The sequence below is a fragment of the Micrasema longulum genome, unplaced genomic scaffold (assembly GCF_059751315.1).
Source record: "Micrasema longulum isolate JH-2025_06_02 unplaced genomic scaffold, ASM5975131v1 h1tg000513l, whole genome shotgun sequence".
Taxonomy (NCBI): domain Eukaryota; kingdom Metazoa; phylum Arthropoda; class Insecta; order Trichoptera; family Brachycentridae; genus Micrasema; species Micrasema longulum.
The window spans coordinates 18,450-44,740 of record NW_028277710.1 but is presented as its reverse complement, the minus strand read 5'-3'; the positions used below and the strand labels follow the sequence as shown (position 1 = coordinate 44,740).

The 26,291-nt window shown below is 33.4% G+C and overlaps 2 protein-coding genes across 3 annotated transcripts in view; one reads left to right on the top strand and one right to left on the bottom strand.

Annotated features, from left to right (window-relative positions):
• The window catches only part of LOC148280903 (thioester-containing protein 1 allele R1-like), a 42,094-nt gene extending 40,889 nt beyond the window's left edge, over positions 1-1,205 (top strand). The window contains exon 24 of the mRNA XM_088227608.1: positions 251-1,205. Within this exon, the coding sequence (XP_088083734.1) occupies positions 251-510 (260 nt within the window). The 3' untranslated portion in view covers positions 511-1,205. The remainder of the gene's footprint in view (positions 1-250) is intronic.
• mEFG1 (mitochondrial translation elongation factor G 1) lies at positions 124-25,730 on the bottom strand. Of its 2 annotated transcripts, XM_088227610.1 has the most exons (12): positions 25,565-25,730; positions 25,293-25,451; positions 21,063-21,382; positions 19,970-20,208; positions 19,107-19,483; positions 18,301-18,539; positions 16,638-16,799; positions 15,199-15,317; positions 14,712-14,924; positions 12,597-12,798; positions 10,660-10,829; positions 124-457 (listed from the first exon to the last, which is right to left on the bottom strand). In XM_088227610.1, the coding sequence occupies exons 1-11, from the start codon at positions 25,634-25,636 to the stop codon at positions 10,682-10,684; spliced, it is 2,250 nt and encodes a 749-aa protein (XP_088083736.1). In that variant the 5' UTR covers positions 25,637-25,730; the 3' UTR covers positions 124-457; positions 10,660-10,681. The 2 variants fall into 2 exon arrangements, with proteins under 2 accessions (XP_088083736.1, XP_088083735.1); XM_088227609.1 differs by lacking the exon at positions 124-457 and having other exon boundaries at positions 9,539-10,829.
• Between the last annotated feature and the right edge of the window lie 561 nt (positions 25,731-26,291).

Here is a 26,291-nt window from a genome sequence, read left to right as displayed (position 1 = left end):
AAGGAATTCCAGTGGAAATAAGTCCGCCTCGTTGTGTAGTGATCAAAATATGCTGCATTTGGTTTACAAATGCAATGCCCTATGCACCACTGGGTGTGGAAAGAGAAATGATAAATATATATAATATGTTATGAAAATTTTACTTTTATTTATTTTGTTATTCTCAAAGTATTGTTTTTTTAGCAATTACATATTTATGCTTTCAATAATATAACCACCTAAGCTTTCTTGAAATGTTACACTTCCATAGGTCGACGAGCTCGCGTTTTCTTCTCTCCCGGAGGCGAGTCCGGCTTGTGTGACGTGTGCTGGGCAGAGCGCTGCCGGGGGCCCTGTGTGGACCTCTCGTGGCACCTCCCTCCACTGCAGCCCCGCGGCCAGGTGGCCACCAGCTTCTTTCCCGATGAAGACAACCAAGAAAAGTTACCCTCATCGAGCATTCGATGGACCGCCTTCCCTGTAACGGTCGCACTAGTACTAGTGTTTCAATTTTTGCTTTCTATTCTGTAAAACTGCCTTTTTGACAAGAGCAATAATATTTTTATGAATCGATACTTTCTAGAATCAATTTTTGTGCGTGCTTTTAATGGAAGCTACTCTATTTTATTTCCGTAATATGTTGATATTTAATAGAATTTCCGGTGACTAAACATGTACAAAATGAAGTCATCACCACTCACATATTTGTTACTAGACCCATCCACCAACTTAGGCCTAAATTTTAAGTGCCTCAAGTACAAATTTGGGTGGAAAAATTACTTATTTACCCCACATAAATTATTCTATTCATCTGAAATATTGTCTACATAATCTCGCCTTTTTAGTAGTTCGACCATCAAAACATAATACTGCATTGAAATTTATTGATTTCTCAAACAAGAGTTGAGAGTAGATACAAAGACAAGTTATTGTCAATGTCTTTTGTCATAAAATAATATTTTTATGCCAATTTACTAAGACAGGGTGAAACTTTTCTGATTCTAACTGTTTTTTTCTCCACATTTATAAATATTCGTTCAGTGTGCATCTCTGTGATAGCAGCCTAAAACCCATTACTCCGAAGAATTATGTTTTTATTGATGAATGATACAAGTATCTCCTCTCAAATGTAGTTTGCTGTTTCTCTAATGTTGTGCTGAAGAATATTTAAAAAAACAAAGAACAAAATATCTCAAGTATGGATGAGGCTTAGAAAAGATAGAAAACATTGTGATATTTGATGTATTGTCCAGTTGCCATACTTTATGCAAGTTTTTGTTAGAAATTGTATATTGAGAAACTGATATAATGGAGAAAGTGATCATTAAGTTAATTTTTATTCCATAACTACAGCATCTAGTTATAGAAGTAATGCAGGCTAAATTGAATTCAGTTTCAATTTTGAAAAGATTTTGAATTGATTATTATTAAATTTTTGGAGGACTATTTGACTATAATATTTTTTAAATATTGTATAGAATTCAATATATTTTTTGTTACTAAAAATTATACTAACATAATATATAAATAATATTACTATGCAAAGCCTACTAAAACTTAATAATTATTTTAAGTTAAGAATGTTAGGTATAATTTTTAATAATAAATCAATGAAAAACACATCATAGATATAAATTATTTGTCATCTTGTAAATAACATTCAAAGAATAATATTAAGCTTAAATAGGTGATTAGTGATGACGTCACAAAACTGGTGACTATTCCAACGAACTTAAGTCTGTGATTAGTGATGACGTCACTAAGGTCTGTGATTAGTGATGACGTCACTAAGGTCTGTGATTAGTGATGACGTCACTAAGGTCTGATTAGTGATGACGTCACTAAGGTCTGTGATTAGTGATGACGTTGTTAAGGTGATTAGTGATGACGTCACAAAACTGGTGACTATTCCAACGAACTTAAGTCTGAGTGTTACCCAATAGAATGGTTTTAGCTAAAAACATGAATCGATTCCATGATAATATTGTCAAACTGTTCTGGGAGAAAAAGAATATAATTCTGTGAGTGAAATAGAACCAGAACCACGGGTGAGTGTTTTTGACTCGACGGCTACCGTGCTCGAGGTCCTGGTTTGGATTCCTGGCTGAATATTGGCTTTCTAAGGTGGTCCCATTTCATTGATCCTGAACTGGCACCTGATCACCTTAATGTTACCTATACATACACCTATCAATTATGATCGAGATTGTTTATAGATAGGGTATGATAATGATGATATTATGTTTCCAACGTTTCAAATCTGAAAAATATAAACTACAAATAAAAAACTATTTAATGGAGATTTTATCTAATAACAATCCATTTCTTCAAAACCGCCATTTTAACATTCTAAGTGGAGGTGGATAAGACCCTGTCACCGAGGATACATATCATATTTGATCTGCATCACCAAAGTGACTGGATCTTTTAAGTAGTTCAATTAAACTAATGTATGTTTAGCTCATTCGGCTCATTTATGTCATCATATTTCATCATCTTTCACATCATCTTTCGCATCTTCGTATCGTTTGTATCTTTCAAATCTCTATGATCACGACGATTTATCAATTTTAGAGGCTCATTATTTTTTTTAAAGTTTATATATTGTATAAATTCACAGTTTATAAATATAAAAACCTTCTATAAATAAACTAAAACCCGCTAAGCGCGTTTAAAACATTTCTAATTTGAATAAATGGAAAAGTCAAAATAATGACAATATTTTTGCAAATAAAACAATTTATCTGTTTTCTACAGGCGCGCAATAATAATATTATCATATAATGTATATAGAACATTATTATCGTGTTGATAAACCAGTCAAAGCTTATTTAATTATTTGTTTCACTCGTGTTCTCTCACAGCTTGTACACACCGCTTAAGTAAACAAAAGAACTAAACGAATTACAGACACAAATGACACGAAGATACAAAAGATAAATTTAGTTCGGCGCTCTTCTCGTTCACGAACTGGATGAAAAAGATGTGAGAAATGTATCTCTAGTTCAACGTTTCCGACGTTGTCGATATGGCCGGGTCGTTTGCGAACTACACACCTCTAATTCTCTAAGGTGACCATCAACTAGACTCGTAGCTTTTAATAATATAATGAATTACGATAATTGTATGAATGTAATTATTAAGTTAACATCTCATAACACACTACACATATTATTTGTATCAATAACATTATAGCTACTAATGTGTGACTGCTCAAATTTGTAAACCAAAAAAGACTGTACAGTGTGAAAGCCATCGGACAATAAAAATATTGTTTTTTAGAATGCTGTGTTTATTTTTGTGTACCATGTTTCATACAATGTTTCCAGGCCATTGTGGCATGACGCACCATCATGCTTAATCCAAAAGTAAAATAAATTACCATCGATATATTGCATCGTCTATGTAAATTGACTACATTCATTGTACGGCTTTCACGCAAATCGAGTAAGCGGTAATGCTCGCTTTAGTGGGGATGATACATTTGTGGTATTGAATTGAATGCAAGCAGTCTATTGGTCAATTTTCAAATTTAAATACACTAATCAATGCAGCTTGTCCCATCAAGTGAAAACGCCAAAAGAACGCATTTAGTTTTTTTGGCTCATACGCGGTATTGAACTTACATAGACGATTTTATATCATAGATCAATCTGTGTTTTTTTCTGTATTTCTAAATTTTCTCTTTTAAACTAAAAATAAATTCAAGACTACTTTTCAGTGTCATTTTTTGGAAAATAAACAATTCAATTTCGGGGTCATTTTCAATGGGCTTGAAATAACAAATTAAGACGTATTGGCTGATTTTTTTAATTTGTACAAATACTGTTATGTATGTGAGGTGACCCCCGTGGTGTAATGGCTAAGATGCTTGCCTCAAGTACGGAGGGTTCCGGGTTTGATTTCTAGTGGCATCACTAAAAATAAATGTGAATTTTCTGAAGCCTGGATGTCCATGCTACAATTTACCACGCTAATTGGGCCGCCTGGCCTGTTGTAGTTAAAAAAATACAAAGAAATAATATATCATTTCCCTCGCAGCACCCAGTGATACATAGGGCACTGCATTGTTACTCCAAATAAAGTAATTTATTTTATTACAATTTCAGCATATAATTTGATACATGAAGGTAAGATCAGTCCTTTTACTTAAGATTTAGTCCAAGAACTGTAAAATGTTGTATTGAAAAACATATTTCATGCTGACCTTGCCGGGAATCAAATTCAGGGCCTCGGGAATGGTAGGTAAATAGGATAACTAGTAGACCACGAGGCGGACTAATCTCTAAATTATGTATAGGAAGAAAAAAAGGTTTTGTAGATTTAAATTATATTTTTTGCATACATTTCATTTGTTCATTTCTGTCACGAATTTGTTCGAATCTTGTTGGAAAAAAAATTTTACTGAATGCTTGTGGGCGATTAATAGATTTGTTATTAAAAATTGCAAAATATTTTAGTCGAAGAATTTAGATATTATACCATATTATCGTAATGTATAATTTAAAAATGGAATAATACAGAAAATAACTATTCAGACCTAAAATATAAAAACATAAAGAAAAGTACTCTTTTTACAAATCTCATTTCCTACAGATTGCAAACTTCCTCTTGTAATTTTACAAATCGAACAGTAGTTCTGAAGCATACAAAATGTAATAAATTATAAGTCATTCTCAATGTGCATTCAGCTAAACATATTTCAATAGAACTTTGGGTCCAATTATTTGTAGACAAATATTGAATTTAACCCTCTAGAGGGAGATTATAAAGATTGATTAATGTTTCAACAGAGATGAAGAATTCTTTTGAGAAAGAAATATGGAAAGTCGTTTGTTACAAAGTTTGTAAAATGATGAAATTATCAAACCATTGACAGGTCATCAACCCTGTCAATGCCCAAGACTTTCATATTCTCTTCTCAAAAATAGTATTAATCTCGATTGAAGTATCTATATCCGTTTTAGTTGTGAAAAGCATGTTTTACGATGTTTATTTACATTTTAATAAATTTTCAAAAAATGTAGTCATTGTCATAAAACTAATAAAGTATCACAGTGATTGTTATTTTAAGTTCCTCTTTATTAATATTCTTTCTTCTTCATTGTCATGTTGATGGTTGATGGAAAAGAACCCAGTGGAACAATACTAATATCTCTTTCGTCACAAACTTTTTTATTGTTTTCTTTTGAGATTTGCATTAGACGTTGTATCTGTTTTTTTTCCAAATTTAAAAATGAGCACCAAAATGAGCATAAAACAAAATGATAAAGGTTACATACACGTCATTCGAAAAAAAAATCTGCTCTACAAGATATTGTTTTCTTTTACATTACATATACAGTAAAACCTCGTTATTACATTGACATGCTGTTGACGCATGTTTAGGAAGAATAAAGTCTTTACATTAATAAATTACAATGCAGAAAGTTTAAAAATTTGGTAATAGAAATATTATTTGAAGTTATTAACATAATTTGGAAAGAAGATTGTTTAAACAGTTTTCATAAAAATGTGAAACAGTTTTAACGCGATGTAAATGACAGTTGAAATTATGTGGTGCCATAATAAATAAAGTGATACCATATAAATAAAATTTCCCAAAATTTGGGGAAAAAATCATTGTATGCACTTTATGCTAATTCAAATGTTTATTTTGCGTTTTTAAGGTTGAGACCTAAATAAAATTATTTAAACATGTTTTTTTTTTAATTCAATAAAAAATAACACATTATAGTATTGCTTGAAAAAGTATAAAATATTTTTAACTAAATCCTCAGTTTAACACTTTTTTTTGCTGCTCCCTTAAAAAACGTAAAACGAGGGTTTTACTGTATTATTTTATTTGTTTACAAACCTTCCAAATGATATGTCAAGTAGAAGAAGGTGAGCATTTTCGACACCTGTTGGCATTCAATCGGAGGAATAAAGCTGACAAAGCTGCTCGCGATATTTACAGTGTATGGTGAAGATGCTATAAATTATTGACTATAGTCCTTAAAATCTATCTTGATTAGAATGACAGTTGTCAGCAAAAGTGAGGACATAACTTTGTAGTAATGTCTAAGGAGTGATTTATATTGACACACGAAAAATCATTTGTATCTGGCATGCTTATTAACATGTTAATGTTAATAATTTTTTTAATACAATGTTTGACATATAAATCAACATAATTATATAAAATCAACTTTAAAACTGAAAAAACAAAAAAAAACCTAATTATTAACGATGTTCTTACAAAGTTATGTCATTTTGCAAAAATGTTAGAGATGGACAAATTGATCAAGGAAAATCGATCGACGGATCAATCTCACCCACGTGTTAAAGGTTTCAGCTCTTTTACTTCACAAAAGTCAACAGATGGAAGAGTTGAGGAAATGTGGATGTTCAAACATGGGCAGAATGGTGAATGTTACACAGTGTGTAAAGTGGCCACGCAAACCAGCCAATGACAGGTCATAAGCCCTGTAAATGCCTAGACTTCCATATTCCCTTCTCAAAAATGTTTTCCCTCTATTGAAATAAATTTAAATATGAATAAAAAATAATTCATTTGTTGTTATTCATGAAAAAAAGTACTTAATGTCTTATTTTTTAGTCAATAATTGTCTTAAACACACTATAATAGGCTTTTTTTGCATTTTTATATCAGTTTTCGGAAACAGAGTCATGTTTGAATGAAAAAACTAATAAAATCGATTTGATCGGTACATGATCAATGATCAATAATTTCACAACACTAGCGACATTAGTTTGACAACTGTCATTTTAATCAAGCTAATTGATGATAATTTACTGTAAAATGAAGAAGGAGAATACATTATTGACTTATTTATCTTGTTTTTGTTGTGTCCCCTTGTTCTCTCGGGCACAACTTATGTCAACATCCAATACCATATCTGGTGTATTATATTTCCCGAAAGTTTCATTAATCTACCTCATTATATTGTTATATTGTGTAAAAGTAATAAATAATAATAATAACAATTGGCCCGCTCGTACATTTAGATCATCAAAATGATTGGTTATTGAACCCGAAGGTTTATTGGTACATACTTAACTGCGGGGGGAATAATCATTTTGGGAAATATATAATCTTTAAATAAAATCTTACAAAAGAGGGTACTAGAAACAAATTTACAAATATCCACTAAAATTTAAAATGATTTGTTAAAGCCAAAACAAAGTTAACATTGAAAATCTACCCACCGGGCGCGTTCCGCCCCTGCACACTGCGGATGCGGCGCATCCCCGGAATATTTGAAAATAATATGTATTTCATTACTAAAAATTATAAATATGAAAAAAAAATCTACGAACATTCCTAAAATGGTCGCAAAAAATGTTTGAGCGCACGTGATTGACAAATTTAAACAATATTTTCAGCATGCATTCCTACCTACGAATGCGTACTTGCTATAAACATACTGAATGTCGAGGTACCTTGACCATTGAATCTGAATACTACTCTTCATTTTGATTCCAGCCATATTGTACATAGGTGTGAAGGTTTTCACGATCGCTGTTATCAATATGTTTCTTTTTTGGGTGATACCGTGTGTGTTGGATTTGTTCCGACGTTTCGGCTACCATTGCAGGAGCTATCTTCACAGCTCAGACTCAGCTTACTCCGAAGATGGCTCCTGCAATGGTAGCCGAAACGTCGGAACAAATCCAACCCACACGGCATCACCCGAAAAAGAAACATATTCATATTGTACATGTTCAAATTGTATTTTTTTATTATTATTTTTGCACCACAGAAGGCTTAATAACAGTGGTGAGTTACATCGCAAAACACCCAGGCTTGAGAAAAATCACAATTATTTTATTTTATCGTGTTCTCACCGGGAATCGAACCCGGAACCTTCCGTGTGTAAGTCAAGCGTCTTGAACACTACACCACGGAGGCCGATTTCCGCACACGCGCACTAAGATTCATAACATTTCCATATTGAGAGATAAGAGCGTCCAACTTGTGTAATGCAAAGAAAAAACAACTGTAATAATATATATCATAAAGATTTAAATAGCATATTATTGAAATTTGGCTAAAATTTAAAAACGTCCGGAGTTTTAGGTACTGTCCTAATGTTTACAGCTTCTCCGTTCCGTAAATTTATAGATGGTAAACTGTTCATTATTATTATAATGGAAAACTTATAAACCATCATTTTTGTAGTATAATATCTCGAGCACACTTTACAAAAGTGATTCTATGCTATATTTTGATATCTACATAGATATAGATCTACTATCATGACTACTAAAAGTAAGACCATGATTATTTTTGGTCAACATCCCTACTGATAATATTGGTGCGGCGGCACGCCCCTGCTACCTACCCAAATAACTTGCTTCAAAACCGTCTCTAAACCATATTAAACGGAATTTAAATTTATTCTCAGTCTCCTTAAGTTTGATTTCAAGATATTTATCTTACACATAGCATCAGAAAAAATAGAAAAATGTATGAAATTAAGATGTCTCTCATCTAGTAATAAGCTATAGTCCTTAAAATTTAGCTTGATTAAAATGACAGCTGTCAAGCTCATGTCAATAGTGATAGGAAATTACTGATCACTGATCATGTACCGATCAAATCAATTTTATCAGTTTTTTCATGCAAACATGAAACTGTGTTTCCGAAAATTTCATAGTGTGTTGAATACAATTATTCACCAAAAAATAAGACATTTTTACTTTTTTTGTAAACATTATCAAACGAATTATTTTTTTATTCGATCAAATTACATTTATCAATTTGTCCCATCTCTAACGTTTTTGCAAAATGATGTAACCTTGTAAGAACGTCTTTAATAATTAGGTTTATTTTGTTTTTTTTTTGTTTTAAAGCTGATTTGATACATTTATATTGATTTATATGTCGAGCATTGTATAAAATAAAAAAATTAACATACCAAATTCGAATGATTTTTCGTGTGTCAATATAAATCACCCCTTAGACGTTACTACAAAGTTATGTTGTCAGTTTTTCTGACAACTGTCATTCTAATCATCCTATATTTTAAGAACAATAATTTTTAAATATCCTCGATCTCGTACAGGTTAGATCGGTTCCCGACACCTCGGCTGCCATTGCGGAAGCTATCTCCGGGGTAAACTAATACTGTGACACTGGTAGTTTACCCTGAATGGAAAATTGGAACAAATCCAACCTACACGGGATCATCCGAAAAATACAATACATGTTGATAACAGCGGTTGAAAATCTACGCAGCACATATTTCGTATCGACCGATTAATACACACGCACTATAGAGTAAAATATTGTCAAAAGTAGTGACATGAAAACGTATCCATAGTTACAGAGTTTGATTATTTAAACCGGGCTGCATTCAACGAGCACGCCTATTTTTTTAAAATTCAGATAACAAATAAAAATACAATATTACAACTAATTACAATTTTTTACATTAATTAAATACATATATTTACATTAACGTTTTCCATTACGTAAAAGAAATAAACAATTCTTGTGTACATAATGGGGAGTGACGTCTTACAATAGTTTATTTTATTTTAATTATTAATATTTTTAGGATAACATATATAAATTACAAAAAAATATATAAACGATGTTTTTAATCAGTGTTACATAAAGAAGAATTATAAATGTAACTTTTCACTTCTTTCTTAAATATTTTGTATTCCTGACTGTACTTTTTATTGTCTTTGTTCATTTCATTAAAGAAATATATTTCTCTGTAAATATAATGATGTGCTGTAGTTGTTTTTAATTTGGAAATTAAGAAAAACTAGTTTTTGGTGGATCGCAATCAGATTCTTTCCTTAAATTCCTTACAATTTCTAACCATTTTCTCCACTTTTCCCCACGCACGCATAATATTAACTCATATTAATTACAATATTTTGAGTTTGTTGCCTAGTATGTGAAATAATTCAATCAGATGAATCTCTTTACAACAATAAGCTCTTACTTCACAAAAATCAACAGATGGAATAATTGAAGAAATATGGATGTTCAAACATAGGCAAAATGGTGAATGTTACACAGTGTGTAAGGTGGCTACTTAAACCAACCATTAACAGGTCATAAGCCCCGTAAATGCCTGGACTTCCATATTCCCTTCTCTAAAATGTTCTCCTTCCCTGATGTAATTTGTTAATCTTATTATATTTTTTAAATGTATTCCTATCAGAGCATTCCTGTAAGTAAGAAGAGTTTCGCAAATGCGCCCCAAGGCGTAGTTTGACATTTACAAAAAAATAATATATTTATTTGAACATTTATTATTTTAAACTCATAAACAAATTTTTACCAATGAAAAGATAAACAATTATTTTTACAATCTTTATCCGAAAGGCTTTTACTTTTTGGTTTAGATTCTAAGGGTCACACCTGGCTGGCGGTCAAGAACGACTAAATATGCGTTGGGCATCGCTGAGAGTTTAGGCATCAGTTAAGTGTCATCATTGTTAATGGCTCAGGGCGCGTCAATGTATTAATTGGTCAATGCAAAAATGTAATTTTTTTTTTCATTACCTTATCTTATTTTTTGAAAGTCTTATTATAAAGCTGCATTTTTTAAATGCTACATAAATTTTTTTTGCAAATGTTTCGGAAACTTCTTCAGTGGATATTTCTAAGTTGGCATTTAGCACCCTCACATCTTGTCTTAAATAAAATCTTACTAAATGCTGACTAGCACAAGGGTTAATTCTTCTTCTTCTTTTTCTCGGCGGGATCAATTAATCCTTGCTCTTCTTGATACTGCCGAATCAGCTTCTCTTGGATTTCCCCGGTGCACGGAGAATAGCGACTGTACTCCATACTGAACTCTCCCTTTCCTTGCGTATTGGATCTGTCAATGTGATAAAAGTTACGTTAGCTCGGAACCTCGATTGACACGGGTGAATTTCAACCAAAAATCTACACTGCCAGAAAATACTTTTTAGACCATTCGGTTAAAACAACAGCATTTTGAGTACGTACAAATGACATATTTATATTATAACAGAGATGGAGAACATTTTAATAAAGGTAATATATAGTCTGGGCATTTACTGGGCTTGTGACCTGTCATTGGGTGAATTTTTTTTATTAAATCGAACTGATCCAAGAAGTATTAAAATATATTCCCTAAAAAATGTTCTCCACATCCATTGTAATATGCAATGTTAGTTCATAATAATAATTATTACAAATACATAAAAAAATAAGGATAAAAAGGGGCAACTATGAAAGGGGGGTGTCAGATAAGCATCATTAAAATATATATAAATTTATAAATAATACTTAAAACCAGATACATTATACGCCTATTTTGACTTTGTCGGGAACGCGGAGATTTGAAGGAAAACGCGGCCTGGAAGTCGCATCACATACTGTGAAACCGTGTTTGCCTCCTTTACCAGCCCTCGGGCCGCCGCAGGGGTCTTGGAAGACCGTCGACGACTATCCACCGGCTGTATTCCAGAGGCTGGATTGTCCTGGGATGAAGCGAAGGAGTTGGTGAGTGGAGACGACTGGTGGTGCTCCAGAGTAAATTTAATGAAAAATGATTTGTTTTCAATATTGTAGATTCGATAGTGTACAAATCGGGTTGTGGTCCTGTAGCTAGTGTATCGGACTCACGGCTCAAAGGGCCGTGGTTCGAATCCCACTCTACCCCAGTGTGATTCAATTCAATTGATGTGTACAGAGGATTGATCGATTCAATTCAATTGATCAATCCTCTGTACACATCCTGTGATTTTGTCCCTTTCCCCCTCTCCTTGACTTTGAATACCGAATGGAGCTTCTGTTAGATATACAGTTCTTGTGGCTTCCAAAAAGTTTTGTTATCATTTTAGCTAATTGATCGTGTCTCTTTAGACGTACCTTTGTACGGAATTTACGTTTTTACGAAATTTATGCGAATACTCCTTGTATTTGCGGATATATGCGAAACATACCAATTCGTGTTTTTTTTAATGAAAAAGATGAATCATCTTGAGAGATAAATCGGGGCAGGGTAGATGAAGATGGTGATGGAATCATCTAAGATGCTCACCATTTGTGGAACAAATTAGAAAGCAACTTTTGAAGGACAAAATCAGGGGTGTTTAGGTGTGAAAATGTCACATTTGCTCAATGGATTTGGATCTAAACATAAAATTAAAAACCGCACCTGAAAAAAGTTACAATAAACTTTCTCTGCACATAAGATTAAACACAACAAATAAAGCCTACTTTCATATAGGTCAGTTATTTGGCCCATCTGTGGCTGCAAGTATGACCACCTCAAATCAAAATACATTACTCAAAAGCTTCCCAAAAATTGCTTTCTTCCGAGTACTTCCTCAAAATGCCCACAAAGACTTCGACGAATGAGCGTCTAATCATGTCCAATCAATACAACTGGATTTACTTCTTTCGGCACAAAGATGCCAAGGCTACCAGGTTACAGAGAGGTCCCTTGGGTGCTTCGTTCTGCAATGAGAAATTTTTCATTATACGTGGACACCGCCGAGGAGACTTAAGTCCTCAGATGCGGTGTACGGTGTGTGCTGGGTAGGCTGGTGGTGCTCCATGGGGAATAAAAGTGAAAAGAAAAAGTTTCCCATTTAAATAATACAAGAAAACACACCTGAGATGTCCGGCAAATCCAAACATGTCACTGAGCGGCACTTCTCCATAGAGAGTGGTCCATCCCTCGTAATTGTCGGAGCCGGTCACAATACCGCGGCGCTTGTTCAGCAGTCCAATCACCGTCCCGTGAAACTCTTCGGGTACCACTACCTCCACAGACATGATGGGCTCCAGTAGTTGCCAGTGCCCATCCGCAAAAACTGACAACATATACAGAAAAACCTAATTTTAACGTTCCTCAATTTTTCTTTATTCAAATATTCCCCCAATCAATGTTTTTTACGTTTTTAATAACCCCATTTTGTGTCGAAAATTTTTCGGAACTCGTTTGATCTGTCAAAAGATGCCGAGCCGCGCGCTGCCGTGTTTGCCCAAATGGTGAATAAAATCAAGGTAAATGAAAAAATGCGTAAATTGTTGTCTCAAACTAAATTCAAAGTAGGTTCAATGTAATTGATCAATTTGTTTAAGTGTCTAATTTTGTCATTTTACTAAATTGTGACATGCGGTTGACGCATGTTTAGGAAAAATAAAGAATAATTATGATTCAGAAAGTTAAAAAATTAGCCAATAGAAATATTATTTGATGTTATAAACATAATTTGGAAAGAAGATTGTTTAAACAGTTAACATAAAAGTGTGAAACATTTTTGCCGCGGTATAAATGACAGTTGAAATTCTGTGGTACCATACTAAAAAAATTTATGCCATATAAACAAAATTTCCCAATATTAAGGGAAAAAATCATCGTATGCATTTTATGCAAATTCAAATTTTTATTTTCGTGTTTTTAAGGTTAAGTACGTACATAAAATTATTTAAACATGTTTTTTTCAATTCAATAAAAAAAAACACATTGATTGATTGATTGAAAAAATACAAAATATTTTTAACGAAATCGTAGGCGTATGAATAATCCCCAATTACAACAGTTTTTATAATTTTTCTGCAGTTTTCTATTTCCTCACTTTAGCGTTTTCCTCAGGTTTTTTTTTCACTGCTCCCTTGAAAAACGTAAAACAGGAATTTTACTCTATATTTCTTTTATTTTACATATTATATACACCTAAAACCATCTTTTGATATAAAAAAAACAGAAAAAGAATTACAATTTTGAACAAAAAGACTTGACCAAACAAACATTTATATTAAAGAAATCAACATCATTGCGTACAAAATAAGTACATATGTATATTTTTTATGATTGTAGCACAATTGTTGTAGAGCATTAAACAGCATTGAACAGATTAAAAGCGAATCGGGTTGTGGTCACGTGGCTGGTGTTGCAGACTAACGGATCAGAGGTCCGAAGTTCGAATCCCACTCTACGCCAACTTGATTTCCATTTTCTAATAGTCAGTTATTTACAACTCATTCAAAACGGCCACAAAATTTGTAATATTTGGGTAAATTATAGAAAGCTAACATTTCTTTTTTTCAATAATGAAATAAAAACAAATAAACCCCCCTCATTTCTGTAACATTTTTAGCCACACCCACTCACCTTTTACTGTGTACATTATGTTAGTTTGAATTTACCCTGAAGAAGGTAATTTACTGTCGAAACTAGTTAGTAAAAAAAAAATGGTACATAAAAGACAAAGTGAATTATTATTTTAATCTATTCTGCCATAGACTGAATTAATATATACCTACAGGAAGGGTGAATTTTATATTCGCTGAATGAACCACTAAAAGACAGTATTTTTTTACAACAACAATAACAAAATTTTTGACACTTTTAATGCGTAGATAAACATATCGAGGGGTTCTAAACCCGTCGGTATAAAATGCTGTACTTACATCAAAACTTGATGGTGCGGGTATCGGTACTATACATTTGTAGTCGGTCAGGAGACTTTTATCTTCAACTATGACGTCATACTGAAGCCATGTCATTTTAGAACGTAGATATGTGTACCGTGACGTACGCTTCCCCTTGATTCATATCGATGTACCTACCCAAAACTTGAAGGTGGGGGGTCGGTAGTATATCTTTATAATCGCTAGAGGGAATTTATCTTCAACTATACCGTCAAGATAAAGGTATGATGTCTTTATCTTCCCATCATAATCGAGGCCCTGGTCTATATATAAATATGCAAGTAATTACCTTCCTTAACTGCTCCCTGTGTAGCCTGAAAGAAGGCCCACTCACTGGAGTCTACAATATGGTGGGCGCCATCTATCAAGCGGAAGCACACGCCCGACAACTTGTGTCCGGACAGGAGACCCTTCTCACTCATGGACATGAAACCCTTCTCCACTCCGGGAACAAATGGCTTCGGAATGTTGGTGCCCACTGTTTCATCCCTGAACTCCAATTCTATAACATTTGGATTTATTGTTTAGTGCACAATCAAAGTATAAATTAGAATAGCTTGAACAGAACCACTTTTGATATGGACTAGGTTTAACACTTTAAATCCCAGCCTATCCTTAACAATTTTCTAATAAAAAACAGTACTTTTTATTCAATATCTCAGTAGCTATTGAGTTTTGGTCAAATGAAATGAACAAGTTTACAGTAGTTTTGAAAACATTTATTTTCCCACAACTGGTCTAAACTTCATCAATATTTTAAATATCAATAGACAAACCTGTGTTCCGATGTATGGGAAGAGGTTCCATAATACCCGTAACACGACCAAACTGGCCAGCGCCTCCCGATTGTTTCTTATGTAAGTAGTCAAATGAACATTCTTTCACCAAAGTTTCTCTGCAAATTAACAAAATAACATCATACAATGTATATATACGACAATCTTCACAGACTAGACTACTGTCACACCTGGACAAAGAATAAAAAGACTCAAAGTCTGTCTCTGATTTTAAGTTATTTTGGTTCACGGCGGCCTCCATGGTGTAGTGGTTAGGACACTTGATTTACGCACGGAAGGTTCCGGGTTCGATTCCCGGTGAGAACACAAAAATTACATGTAATTTTTCTCAAGTCTGGGTGTTCTGTGGTGTAATTCACCACTGTGATTGGGAAAAATTATATATAATCTGACTTGATTTTCATAGTTTTTCTTTTCATTTCCAATTTTACAAAACAAAAATTTACATATGGTACATATGACTTTTGTGTGGATGTAGCCACTCCATACATGAGGATACTTCCGCTGTATTTTGTAGCTATGCATTTTATCATAGAACATAAGTCTAACACAATTTAAAAAGTGCTAGGTCAAAATTTATGAATTTCAAAGTAAGAATGCAATTATAATCCCAATAAAAGCTTCATAACCAGCAAGAAAATTTAGTCGCTAACTGTCACTGAGCCCGATACCATAAGGCTTTAAAATTTCGCATATTTCCTCAATATGCCATCGAAAATCTTTATTAACTCGTAAAGCCCGATGGTCAAAAAAATAACACGGGTGGCAATGTGGCCAAAATAGACCCAGTTTAAAAAGTCCTTTATTCTTTTATTGATTAGATTTTATTTGGTATTAGTTTACAATGGCAAACTCAGCTAGCAGTTAAAAATAGCACGTGCCAAAGGTTGACAATATCTCCCAATATTATTTTTATTAATTTTGAGTCCGCGGTGGCGATGGTGGATAGGATAAAGATAAGAATGTTACAATGGCCGACGCGCGTTATGAAATTCACAGAGATTTCGTGTTTTCTCTCCGATGCCTGCTCTGAAAATTTTTATTTATGTCTCGAATTGAAGCTATTTTTTTTTTTGAAAGATTAGACTGAACGAAAATCACATATTAAATTCATTTATCGCGTATTTGATAATTTTCATATTTATAGGGTCTGAGAATCCCATCTCCGGTGGGTATAAGTTAAGAATGACGATGGCAAATTAACAAAGTGTATTTCAGTGATCTGATTGCATAACTCGAGTCTAAAATCACTTTGACATCTCATTCTTCAATCGATTAATCAAGTTAATATAGTAAAAAGGCTTATTTCAGATATTCCAATGTTATAAACTAACATTGCCTTCCTGTCATATATTATGCATGAGTCTTTTCACGAGAGATGACTGTAAGCTAGTAGAATATACATACATAAGCATTACCTGTAGGCCACCTTGGGTTTCCCTAATATTACGGGGCAGTTGTATTCTCTCTCCATTCTCTGCGCATATATCTCCAAGTGGAGTTCACCCATTCCGGACACGATGGTTTCCTTATTGTCGGTATCATACTGAAACCTGAATGTGGGATCTTCCTTGGTAAACCTAAAAAAGTACATATTCACACTCAGTAATCAGTAGTCTGGGGGGAAAATGTTGAATTATCGGGATCAAATATTTTCAATCATTTCTAACCATTCATTAGTAGTATTTATTCAAAACTTTTTGTACCGAATAGATACAATCGGGAGGTTTGATGGTACGGAGCTACATCTTCCAACCAAACAATAAGTAAATGTGAGATCTACTACAGGTCAAAACATATCATAACAGTATAAACAGGTATGTGAATGAAATATTCAAGTAGAAATAAAACATATCATAACACTGTAAACAGGTATGTGAATGAAGTATTCAAGTAGAAATAAAACAAATGATAACTAAATTTGCTGGGACAGAGAGGGAAAACATTTATGAGAAGGGAATATGGAAGTCTAGGCATTTACAGGGCTTATGACCTGTCATTGGCTGGTTTAAGTGGCCACTTTAGACACTGCGTAACATGTAGGTGGATTGTTACAGCCGGATGAATCTCACCCACATGATAAAGGTTTCAGTTCTTTTACTTCACAAAAGTCAACAGATAGAAGAGTTGAGGAAATGTGGATGTTTAAACATGGGTGGAATATATAATAATAATAATATAATAAAGTGGCCACTTAAACCAGCCAATGACAGATCATAAGCCCTGTAAATGCCTAGTCTTCCATATTCCCTTCTCAAAAATGTTTTTTTCCCTCACTATTGAAAAAAATTTAGATCTAAATAACTCCTTAGGGAGTTAATCCAGCCTGTCTGCAAACATTTGGACATACTCAAAACATTGTTAAATGATAAAAATAATTTAGATTTTATAGAATGATGAAGATGTATCAGACGTGTCTTAAAGAGAGAAGTCCATTCCAAAGACAAACGGCTTGTACAGAAATTTTCATTTAAGTAAATATTTGTGTTCTCGTGATTTACACACATATTGCAATTTTGAAGGCATTTTATTTTAAAAAGTGGACATCAAGTTGCAGTAAACGTGGGGTCTGAACTTTGGATTTCTCTTTCCTGATCGGTAGTCTGCTATGCTAATATATATACCAATAGACCACAAACCTGCGCAATTATAGAATTACATACAATGGTAATTAGCGATGAACTGGTTCGTCAAAGATGGATGCCCACTCCATTCGTTGTCGTGCGCATTATCGCGACATTCATTAAACTGTCTCATCCAACTCTCTATTATTGAATTCCTTATCACTTATCACATATTCTCCGGACACACCACAGATCTGTTGAATGCGGACTGGTATAATGTTTTACACACTAAGGAAACTAATTACAGACCTTATCTTACAAGCGATAGGATTTCCAATTTTATTCGGCATTTCAAACAAGCACCACCGAGTGTATACAACACTCGGCTAACTCATAATAGCGTCAACATCTTCTCGATAGGTCAGGGTAAGTACCACGCATTGACAAAATTCAAACGGAACATACTTTTTGGATATACCTCGTAATAAAAAATACATATTTAAAAGTTGTTTCAAACCTCGCGATTGCTTTGGACATGTTATCTCTGTGTTTATTATTGGATGGTTTGATGGACATGGAGACAACAGGATCCGGCACGAAGATGGACTCCATAGACAACTGCAGCTTGGGATTCATCACAAACGTATCTCCACTAGCGCAGTCCACTCCAAACAGTGCGAATATATCTCCCGCCATCACTTCGTTAACTTCTTCCATGTTGTTCGAATGTAACCGGACCAGTCGGGAGATTTTGACCTAAAAATTAGTTGTTTAATGTCACCATATATCACAAAGAAGTGAAAGGAATAAGGGAATCTAGGCATTTACAGGGTTATTGGCTGGTTTATGTAGTCATTTTACTCTTGTAACATTCACCATAAATGAAAAGTTAATTGCATTTATTGTAAATGCCGGGACTTCCATATTCTCTTCTATGTTAATGTTCTCCATTTCTGTTGCAATAAACTCCCTACAGGGTTGAATCCAGTATTTGTCTACAAACATCTGGACATGCCCAAACTATTGTTAATTAAAACAACTGGTCCAAGAAAAAATTAGTAAAAACCTACTTTTTTTTGTTGTTTTAGCCTATATTTCATGTCGTCCTCGCCAGGAATTTAACCCGGAACCCTAAGCATGGTAGGCGAATGTGCCAACCACAACACGAGAGAGAGTATTCATCAAGTTGAAAACACTCGCCCAGGATTCTGGTTATATTACAAATACAGAAGTGTATTCTTCATTTACCCTGACACGGAGACCACAAGTTAATGTTAATAATTCATGAAAAATGACAATTTAACAAGTATTTTTTAATCTCACCTTTTTTCCTGTTCTGACATTATAAATATGGTCCCCTTTCTTGAGCATACCCTGGTAACACCTCATGTAAGTGAGCTGGCCGTAGCTTCCCAACTCCAGCTTGAATGCTAAACTGACAAACGGATGTTGGTCGGATCGCTGCGAGTCGAGGATCACGGTCTCGCACTCGCCGCTCTTCTCTCCTCGCATGGCTTGGTTGGTAACCTCCCCTGGGTGGGGAAGGTATTCTAGTACGGAATCTAGCAGCGGTTGAACTCCTTTATTCTTGAGAGCAGTGCCCACTAACACGGGAGTGAGCGTTCGCTTCAAACAAGATCGTCGTATTGCGCCCTTTAAATCATCAACTGTTACCGGTTTATCTTCCAGGAAAAGTTCACCTAGTAAAAGATAATGAAATCAGAAGAATAATGCAACTATTGGCAATTTTCTAAAGTGGTGGTTATTCAGCAAGGTCCAAATTGTCATAAATGAAAAGTGAATGATAGTCGATATTCAAACTGAATTTTATTATTTTGCGATAAAAAGCTGCTAAATTACCATAATTCATGCAACCTCAGCATCCAGTAAAAACAAAATCATAAATTAGTATGGATTTTCCTTACTATCAACTATTATTTTCAATAAATTATACCTATAACATTTTATGCATGGTGGCTAGTTGAATTGTGTAGTCTTACATTAATGGGATATTTTATTCATTTATTTAATCTTGAACTAGTACATATGTGATTTATGAATGTCCTAATATAATCTAATTATCATTAAACTTGTTTTCCATTTGGTCAATAAAGGCTAACAGAAAATGCCTCTGAAATTGAAAATCACAAGAATGTAAATAATATGTACTTCATTGTTCAACTTACCAAATTGATCGTCGACATTAGAAAGCTGTTCTACCAACTCCTGCCTATATTGATCACATTCTGCTTTCATCTCTTGTGGTATTTCTTCACGCTTAATAATTTCTCCAAAGTTCCCTTGGAAATAGAGTGCTTCATTATTTACAAGATCTATAATTCCTTCGCATTCTTTTTCTAGCCCAATTGGCAACTGAATAAACACAGCATTGTGTTTCAATTTGGATCTCAACTGGGAAATTACCCTGAAAACATTAAGATTATACTACCATATTTTGTATTATTTTTATTTATTTATTACGAATAAAAATTGAAACTTGAAAATAGCATTGTTCTTAGAAATCACACCTAGAATGATGAGTCACAAAAAAACACATGAACGCATATTTTTAGTCTAACAATATATATAACTTCTTAACTCAACCTGTATATAACTATTGCCAGTTAAATGGTTTTTCTGGCTTAGAAAATTAACTAATGAGACTTTTATTTATTTGTTTAAAATGCGAACACCCAACATAACCAATAAAATAATAATTCAATGATAAACAAACCAGGCTGTGGTCCCGTGGCTAGTGGTAGGGGCTTGATTCCCGTTTTCTAATAGAGTTATTTTATAACTCACTGTAAAATGGGCCTCAAAATTAAAATATTTGGGAAAATCATAATGCAAATATTTATTTTTAAAATACAACTTTAAAAGTATGAAAAATTAGAATAAAATAAAATAGTTTGATTGTGCCTTTGAACGTTTGAAAGCAACCCAGTATCACACCAAGGTATAAAATTGAATCCAAATGTCTTATTTTTTTTTTTTTTTTCAAAATACAAAAATGTACAAAAACACAATTGTATTCCCATGAGTTAGCAAACTCATTTTACCTTTATTTGTACTGCATTGATACTGCATTGATTCATTAACTACAAGGTATTTTGTTGCTTAAAGACAATGCGATAAGTCTTACACTTCAGACGCTAGTAATAATCTGTAAAACCTTATATGTATTGAATATTAATTACGAAAAATTCCAATTAAGGCGTAGTTTTTCATAACTGTGTATTTTATTTTGCAAAAATAAATTTTGATTATTAGAACTACCGTTTAGGATCTGCGCCGAGTCTATCGAGTTTATTAATGAAGGCGACACAGGGAACATTGTAACGCTTCATCTGTCTGTTGACAGTGAGTGTCTGACTCTGAACACCCCCGACGGCGCACAGCACCAAGATGGCCCCGTCCAGCACGCGCAGAGCCCTCTCAACCTCCACCGTAAAGTCCACATGGCCCGGGGTGTCGATAATATTGATGTTGTGGTCCTTCCAGACACTGTACGTAGCGGCCGACTGGATGGTGATACCCCTCTGTCGCTCTAGCTCCATGGAGTCCATTGTTGCACCTACATTATCCTTCCCTTTAACCTGAAATGTAGAAAAATTCATAAAGAAATTGATCTTCTCACAGTATAGCAAAAAATTTCATTCATAAAATAATTAAGGGATTAAATTGTTTTTTTCTTAATAATAAAACTTAACTAACATTACCAAACATTTGAAACCAGAGATAAAAAATTAGGAGAAAAGTATTGTTTCAAAACTCAATATACAAAGGATAAAATTGTAAAATGAGAGTTACCCGGATAAATAAAATAAATAGAAAGCCTTAAATTGTTTTTAATTATTTTAAAAATATATGTTCGAGATATTTTTTATATATTAAATGTGATGAAATTAAATACAAGTTTGATTAAACTTGATAAAGGATAAATAAATAAAAAATAATTCATTATCCGAATCATTTCTACTTAGTGATCATATTAGGTTATTATTAGTCATTCAAATTCACTCTCTTTTTTTCATTTTTAAATGAGATTAGTACAAATGTTAAAAATAGCGGTTTTTTAAACGTCTTGTTATAAATTGATTAAAACAATTTGCATTGAAAAAATTAATGAAAATATCACCAGGAATAAATGGATGTATTTAATATAGAGACAGCCCCAGATCAATTAGAGCATTGTTTTCAACCTGTGGGTCGCGACCCCCTTGGGGGTTGCGGAGCCTCTGTAGGGGGGTCGCGAGAGGTCGAGAAAACTTCAGTTTTTTTATACAACATATAATTTGTGAGACTTAAATAAAAAGTCGATAAGAGTTAAAATTATTATATTTAACAAAATTTCTCTATAATCAATTATACAAGTCAGAATAATTCTAGTTCAAAACATGTTATTACAAAGAAAATAAATATTAAAAATGTGTTTAAATAGAAAATGATTACATCTGTGCTTGCTTACCTCCGATCATTTTAATGTGAAAGTTGCGCTTGAGTTTGTTCAATTAATTTCTCCCATCGTGGATCCGTTTTTGCCACATTAAGTATTAAATCGTTTTCCAAATTTAAGCGATTTCATAGTTTACATTTTATTCGCGCCATTGATGAAAATGCCAACTCGCACAAGTACGGGGTAGAAAATGGAATCAAACACTTCAAAGCCTCGGTTGTTAATTCCGGGTATTCTGTTTTTCTTTTTAACCAAAACGTATTCAAATTTTCAGACTTGAATTCCAAGTGTAACATCCCATCGGCAGATAATTCCAGCAGATTCTCTTTGAGCTTAGTTGCTAAATTTGCCTCGTTTATAGCTGCATTTAAAAACGGATTTAATATCCATCTTTGCCCAGTGTTATCCGATATCTCTTGCAGTGAGAAGTAATGGCACAATTCTTTCTTCAAATTATGTAACACCATTTTCATACCAGATATATATGAGTTGATGTTGATCTCGCTTCGCTTGAAAATGAATCAAAGTTATTTTGATTTATAGATGATGACCACAATTCAATTTTTTTTATAAAGCCATTGAGTTTGTCTTTTGCTGTAAGGACATTTTCATCACGCCCTTGAAGACTTTTATTCAAGTTATTTAAATGTTCAAATAAGTCAGAAAGAAAAGCCAATTTTAAAAGGAATTCCGGGTCAGAAATGAATTCAGAGTAATGTGACTTGGCTTGCTGTAAATATACTAATAGTTTAGCGCGAAGTTCCATAACTCTGGTCAGTACTTTGCCTTTTGATAACCACCTAACTTCTGTATGGTAAAGCAAATTACGGTGTAGTGTCCGCATATGTTCATAAATGATTCGAAACAATCGAGTCTGCAACGCTTTTCCTTTAATAGAATCTACAATGTTAATAATAATATTAAGAACTTGACTGTATTCTTGCGGTAAGGATTTGGCTGCAAGAGCTTGGCGATGGAGAAAGCAATGCATCCAACAAGCGTTTGGCATCTGTTCTTTCAGTCTAGCAATAAATCCACTCTTCGCACCAGTCATGGCTTTTGCTCCGTCACTACAAATAGCAATGCATTTTTGTGCCCAATCGATATTCATATCTTGCGTAGCTTCAAGGAACATGTCATGCAAGCATTGACCTGTAGTATTTTTGGGAAGTGCCTTGCAAAATAGTATTTCTTCCATTATTATTTCATTGGATTCAAAACGCACAAAAGCTACAAATTGCGCACAACTCGCAATATCCGTTGATTCATCAAATTGCAAGGATACAAAAGAACTTTTCATTATTTTTTCTATGACTTGATCACGAACATCAGTCGCCATATTGCTTATCCTGTGTTGAATGGTATTGTCAGAGAGAGGTATACTTTTGAGCTTTTCGACCTCTTGCTTGCCAAACATAATCTCAGCTATATCTAAAGCCGCTGGCAAAATCAAATTTTCGGCAATAGTGTGAGATTTCCCTGCTTTAGCCACACGAAAAGCTACTTTTTTTTTCATTAGGATGTTTTGTGTTTATGTGACGTACCAACTTCGATGGCTTCATGCTTTCTCTTGACAAAATTTCAAAGCAAATTACGCACTGCGGTTTACTGTCTATCACAGTAAACCAATTCAGTGGTGAATTGCAGCACAGAATACCCAGGCTTAAGGAAAATCACATTTATTTTTGCGTTATAACTGGAAATCGAACCCGGAACCTTCCGTGCGTGGGTCAAGCGCCTTAACTACTACACCACGAGGCCTCCAAAATTGTACACGCAAAAGCTCCTGATTTATTAAGTACAAAACACATAATACTTAAGTAATTAGATTAACTGTATTATTTTTACTCTCAATTTTTTTATTTTTTTATTCTAACTTGTATTTGAAATAAAAAAATGCCCATTAAAGGGTGAAAAAACTAATTAGTCAAATAAACAAAAGAAAGTGATGATAATTTGTACATATAAGAAAATATAAATTATTAGTTGATAAGAATAATTGAAGGGTCCACTGCAATAATGCTGAATGTCCTGGCAATCTAGTTCTGAGATATTTGCGTTTAAAGGTTTCAACTAGATAATGAAAAGCTGCAGTTAAAGGATTTGAAAAATGTATATTTGAACTTCAAGTTTACATGTCAGAGTATTGTTTTTTAATACTTATAAACAAAACATATTCCTATAATTATGAGAAATCAGGAAAATAAGTGTTTAGTCAGCAAGTGCTTCAGGATGCCTTCCATCTCGACCGGTCAACTGGTCTCGTCCCATTCCGGTAACCGAGATGGAGAATTCGCTTTTCCGAAGCAAGTTTCTGGAAAACGCACGGTTGCGGAAGTCTCAAAAAATTTGCACTATAATGATGAATGTTCACACTTTTACACAGTCAAAAACAATGATTGTCCAAAGCCATACTAAATTCACTTTCTTCTTCAACTACATTTGTAGCACGCGGAAGCTGGCAAAAAAACACCGATTCACATAAACGGTTTAACTCAACTGCTAGTCAAAACTGAACTGAAAAAAATATGAAATGAATGACAGGATGATGAAATAAAAAATGGCCGTCGGTGTTGTCTGTGGACAATCATCATTATTGCTTTGAACGGGTGTGACATCAATCGTTCTAGTCGGGTAGCTATCTTTTTTAAATCAATTTATCTTGAGCCTGTCTGCGTTATTGCACATTTTGTAAATGTGAAAATAAATTATGTAGATCAAGGAATCGAATGGCATAGTTTGTTTGAATTGGTGAAATTTTTGACATTCAGCATTATTGCAGTGGACCCTTCAATTGTTTTCACATGCCCTTATAACAATAAAAACACATTTGGACATATCTGCTGTAATAAATAAAATGGTTACATGTATTATATGTATTATAATACATGTATTATAATACAAGACTCGCTTAATATAATTTTATCAAATGAATTTCTGATTCTGCATAAATCCTGTTATTGATTCGTGTCCCTAACCATGTTATAATTGAAAATTGAATAAAAAAATAAGATTTCAACATCCTACAGTTTTGATTAAAAAATAAATACCTCATGCATCGATTCAATGCGACCAGTATAAAAAAGTATTCTCTCAGTTAGAGTTGTTTTTCCAGAGTCTATATGAGCGGAGATCCCAATGTTGCGAATTTTTTCTAGTGGCTTGTGTTCCGCGAACTTTGTATATGAAGACATACATCTTTGTGAAACCTAAAACACAATACGATAAGTACGAACGAAAAAAATGTTTCTTTCGAAAGCACCCGAGTTTCCAAAATTCGAAGTATGAATAATTTGTTTGAAAGCACATAAGCATCACATACCTTTTTTAAAGAATTTTGTGAAAATAGTGCTTTGATGATATAATACCCCTGGAACACGTGTGAAATAGTCATATTTACGTAATATGTAGTGAAAACGAAATAAATAATATGATTGTTCTAGGAAATATTTTAGGTTAAGTAAATGAAATGTGAATGTGAAATATGTGAGACGAAATCTGAAATTTAAATTTGACATTTAAGTTGACAAGTACTATATAGTCTATTGATCTATGGTTGACAACAGAAACAAAGATGAAAAGTGGAATGCGTTCATTAAATTACTAAAGGCCTCAATCACGCGGTACTGTGAACCTTATAAAATTAAAATATTTTTTTATGTTTTGCTGCCCTAACTTAAAAAGTACAGTTTGTTCCATAACAAAACTAAGTCAAAAACGATATCTACGTATTTTTTAAAAATTTAAAACTACTGCCAATTGCATGTATATTGTAATGCGTTTAATATATATATAAACAATAAAGCAATCTGAAGTTTTCATTTTATACATTCCTATAGATTTGTTTTATTCGTTCAGAATGTGCAAACATCACAAATGTACAAAATTTTGAAAGCCTAATCTAAGGCGTACTTTTTTAAGCTCATGGGCACAAGATATGCGTGCGCTTAATATAAAAATGGTCTAAATTTTGTGAAGAAACATGAAAAAAAAAACAAATTCGCAATGTAAAATTAAATGACTATCTTACATTTATGGGAATACAATAT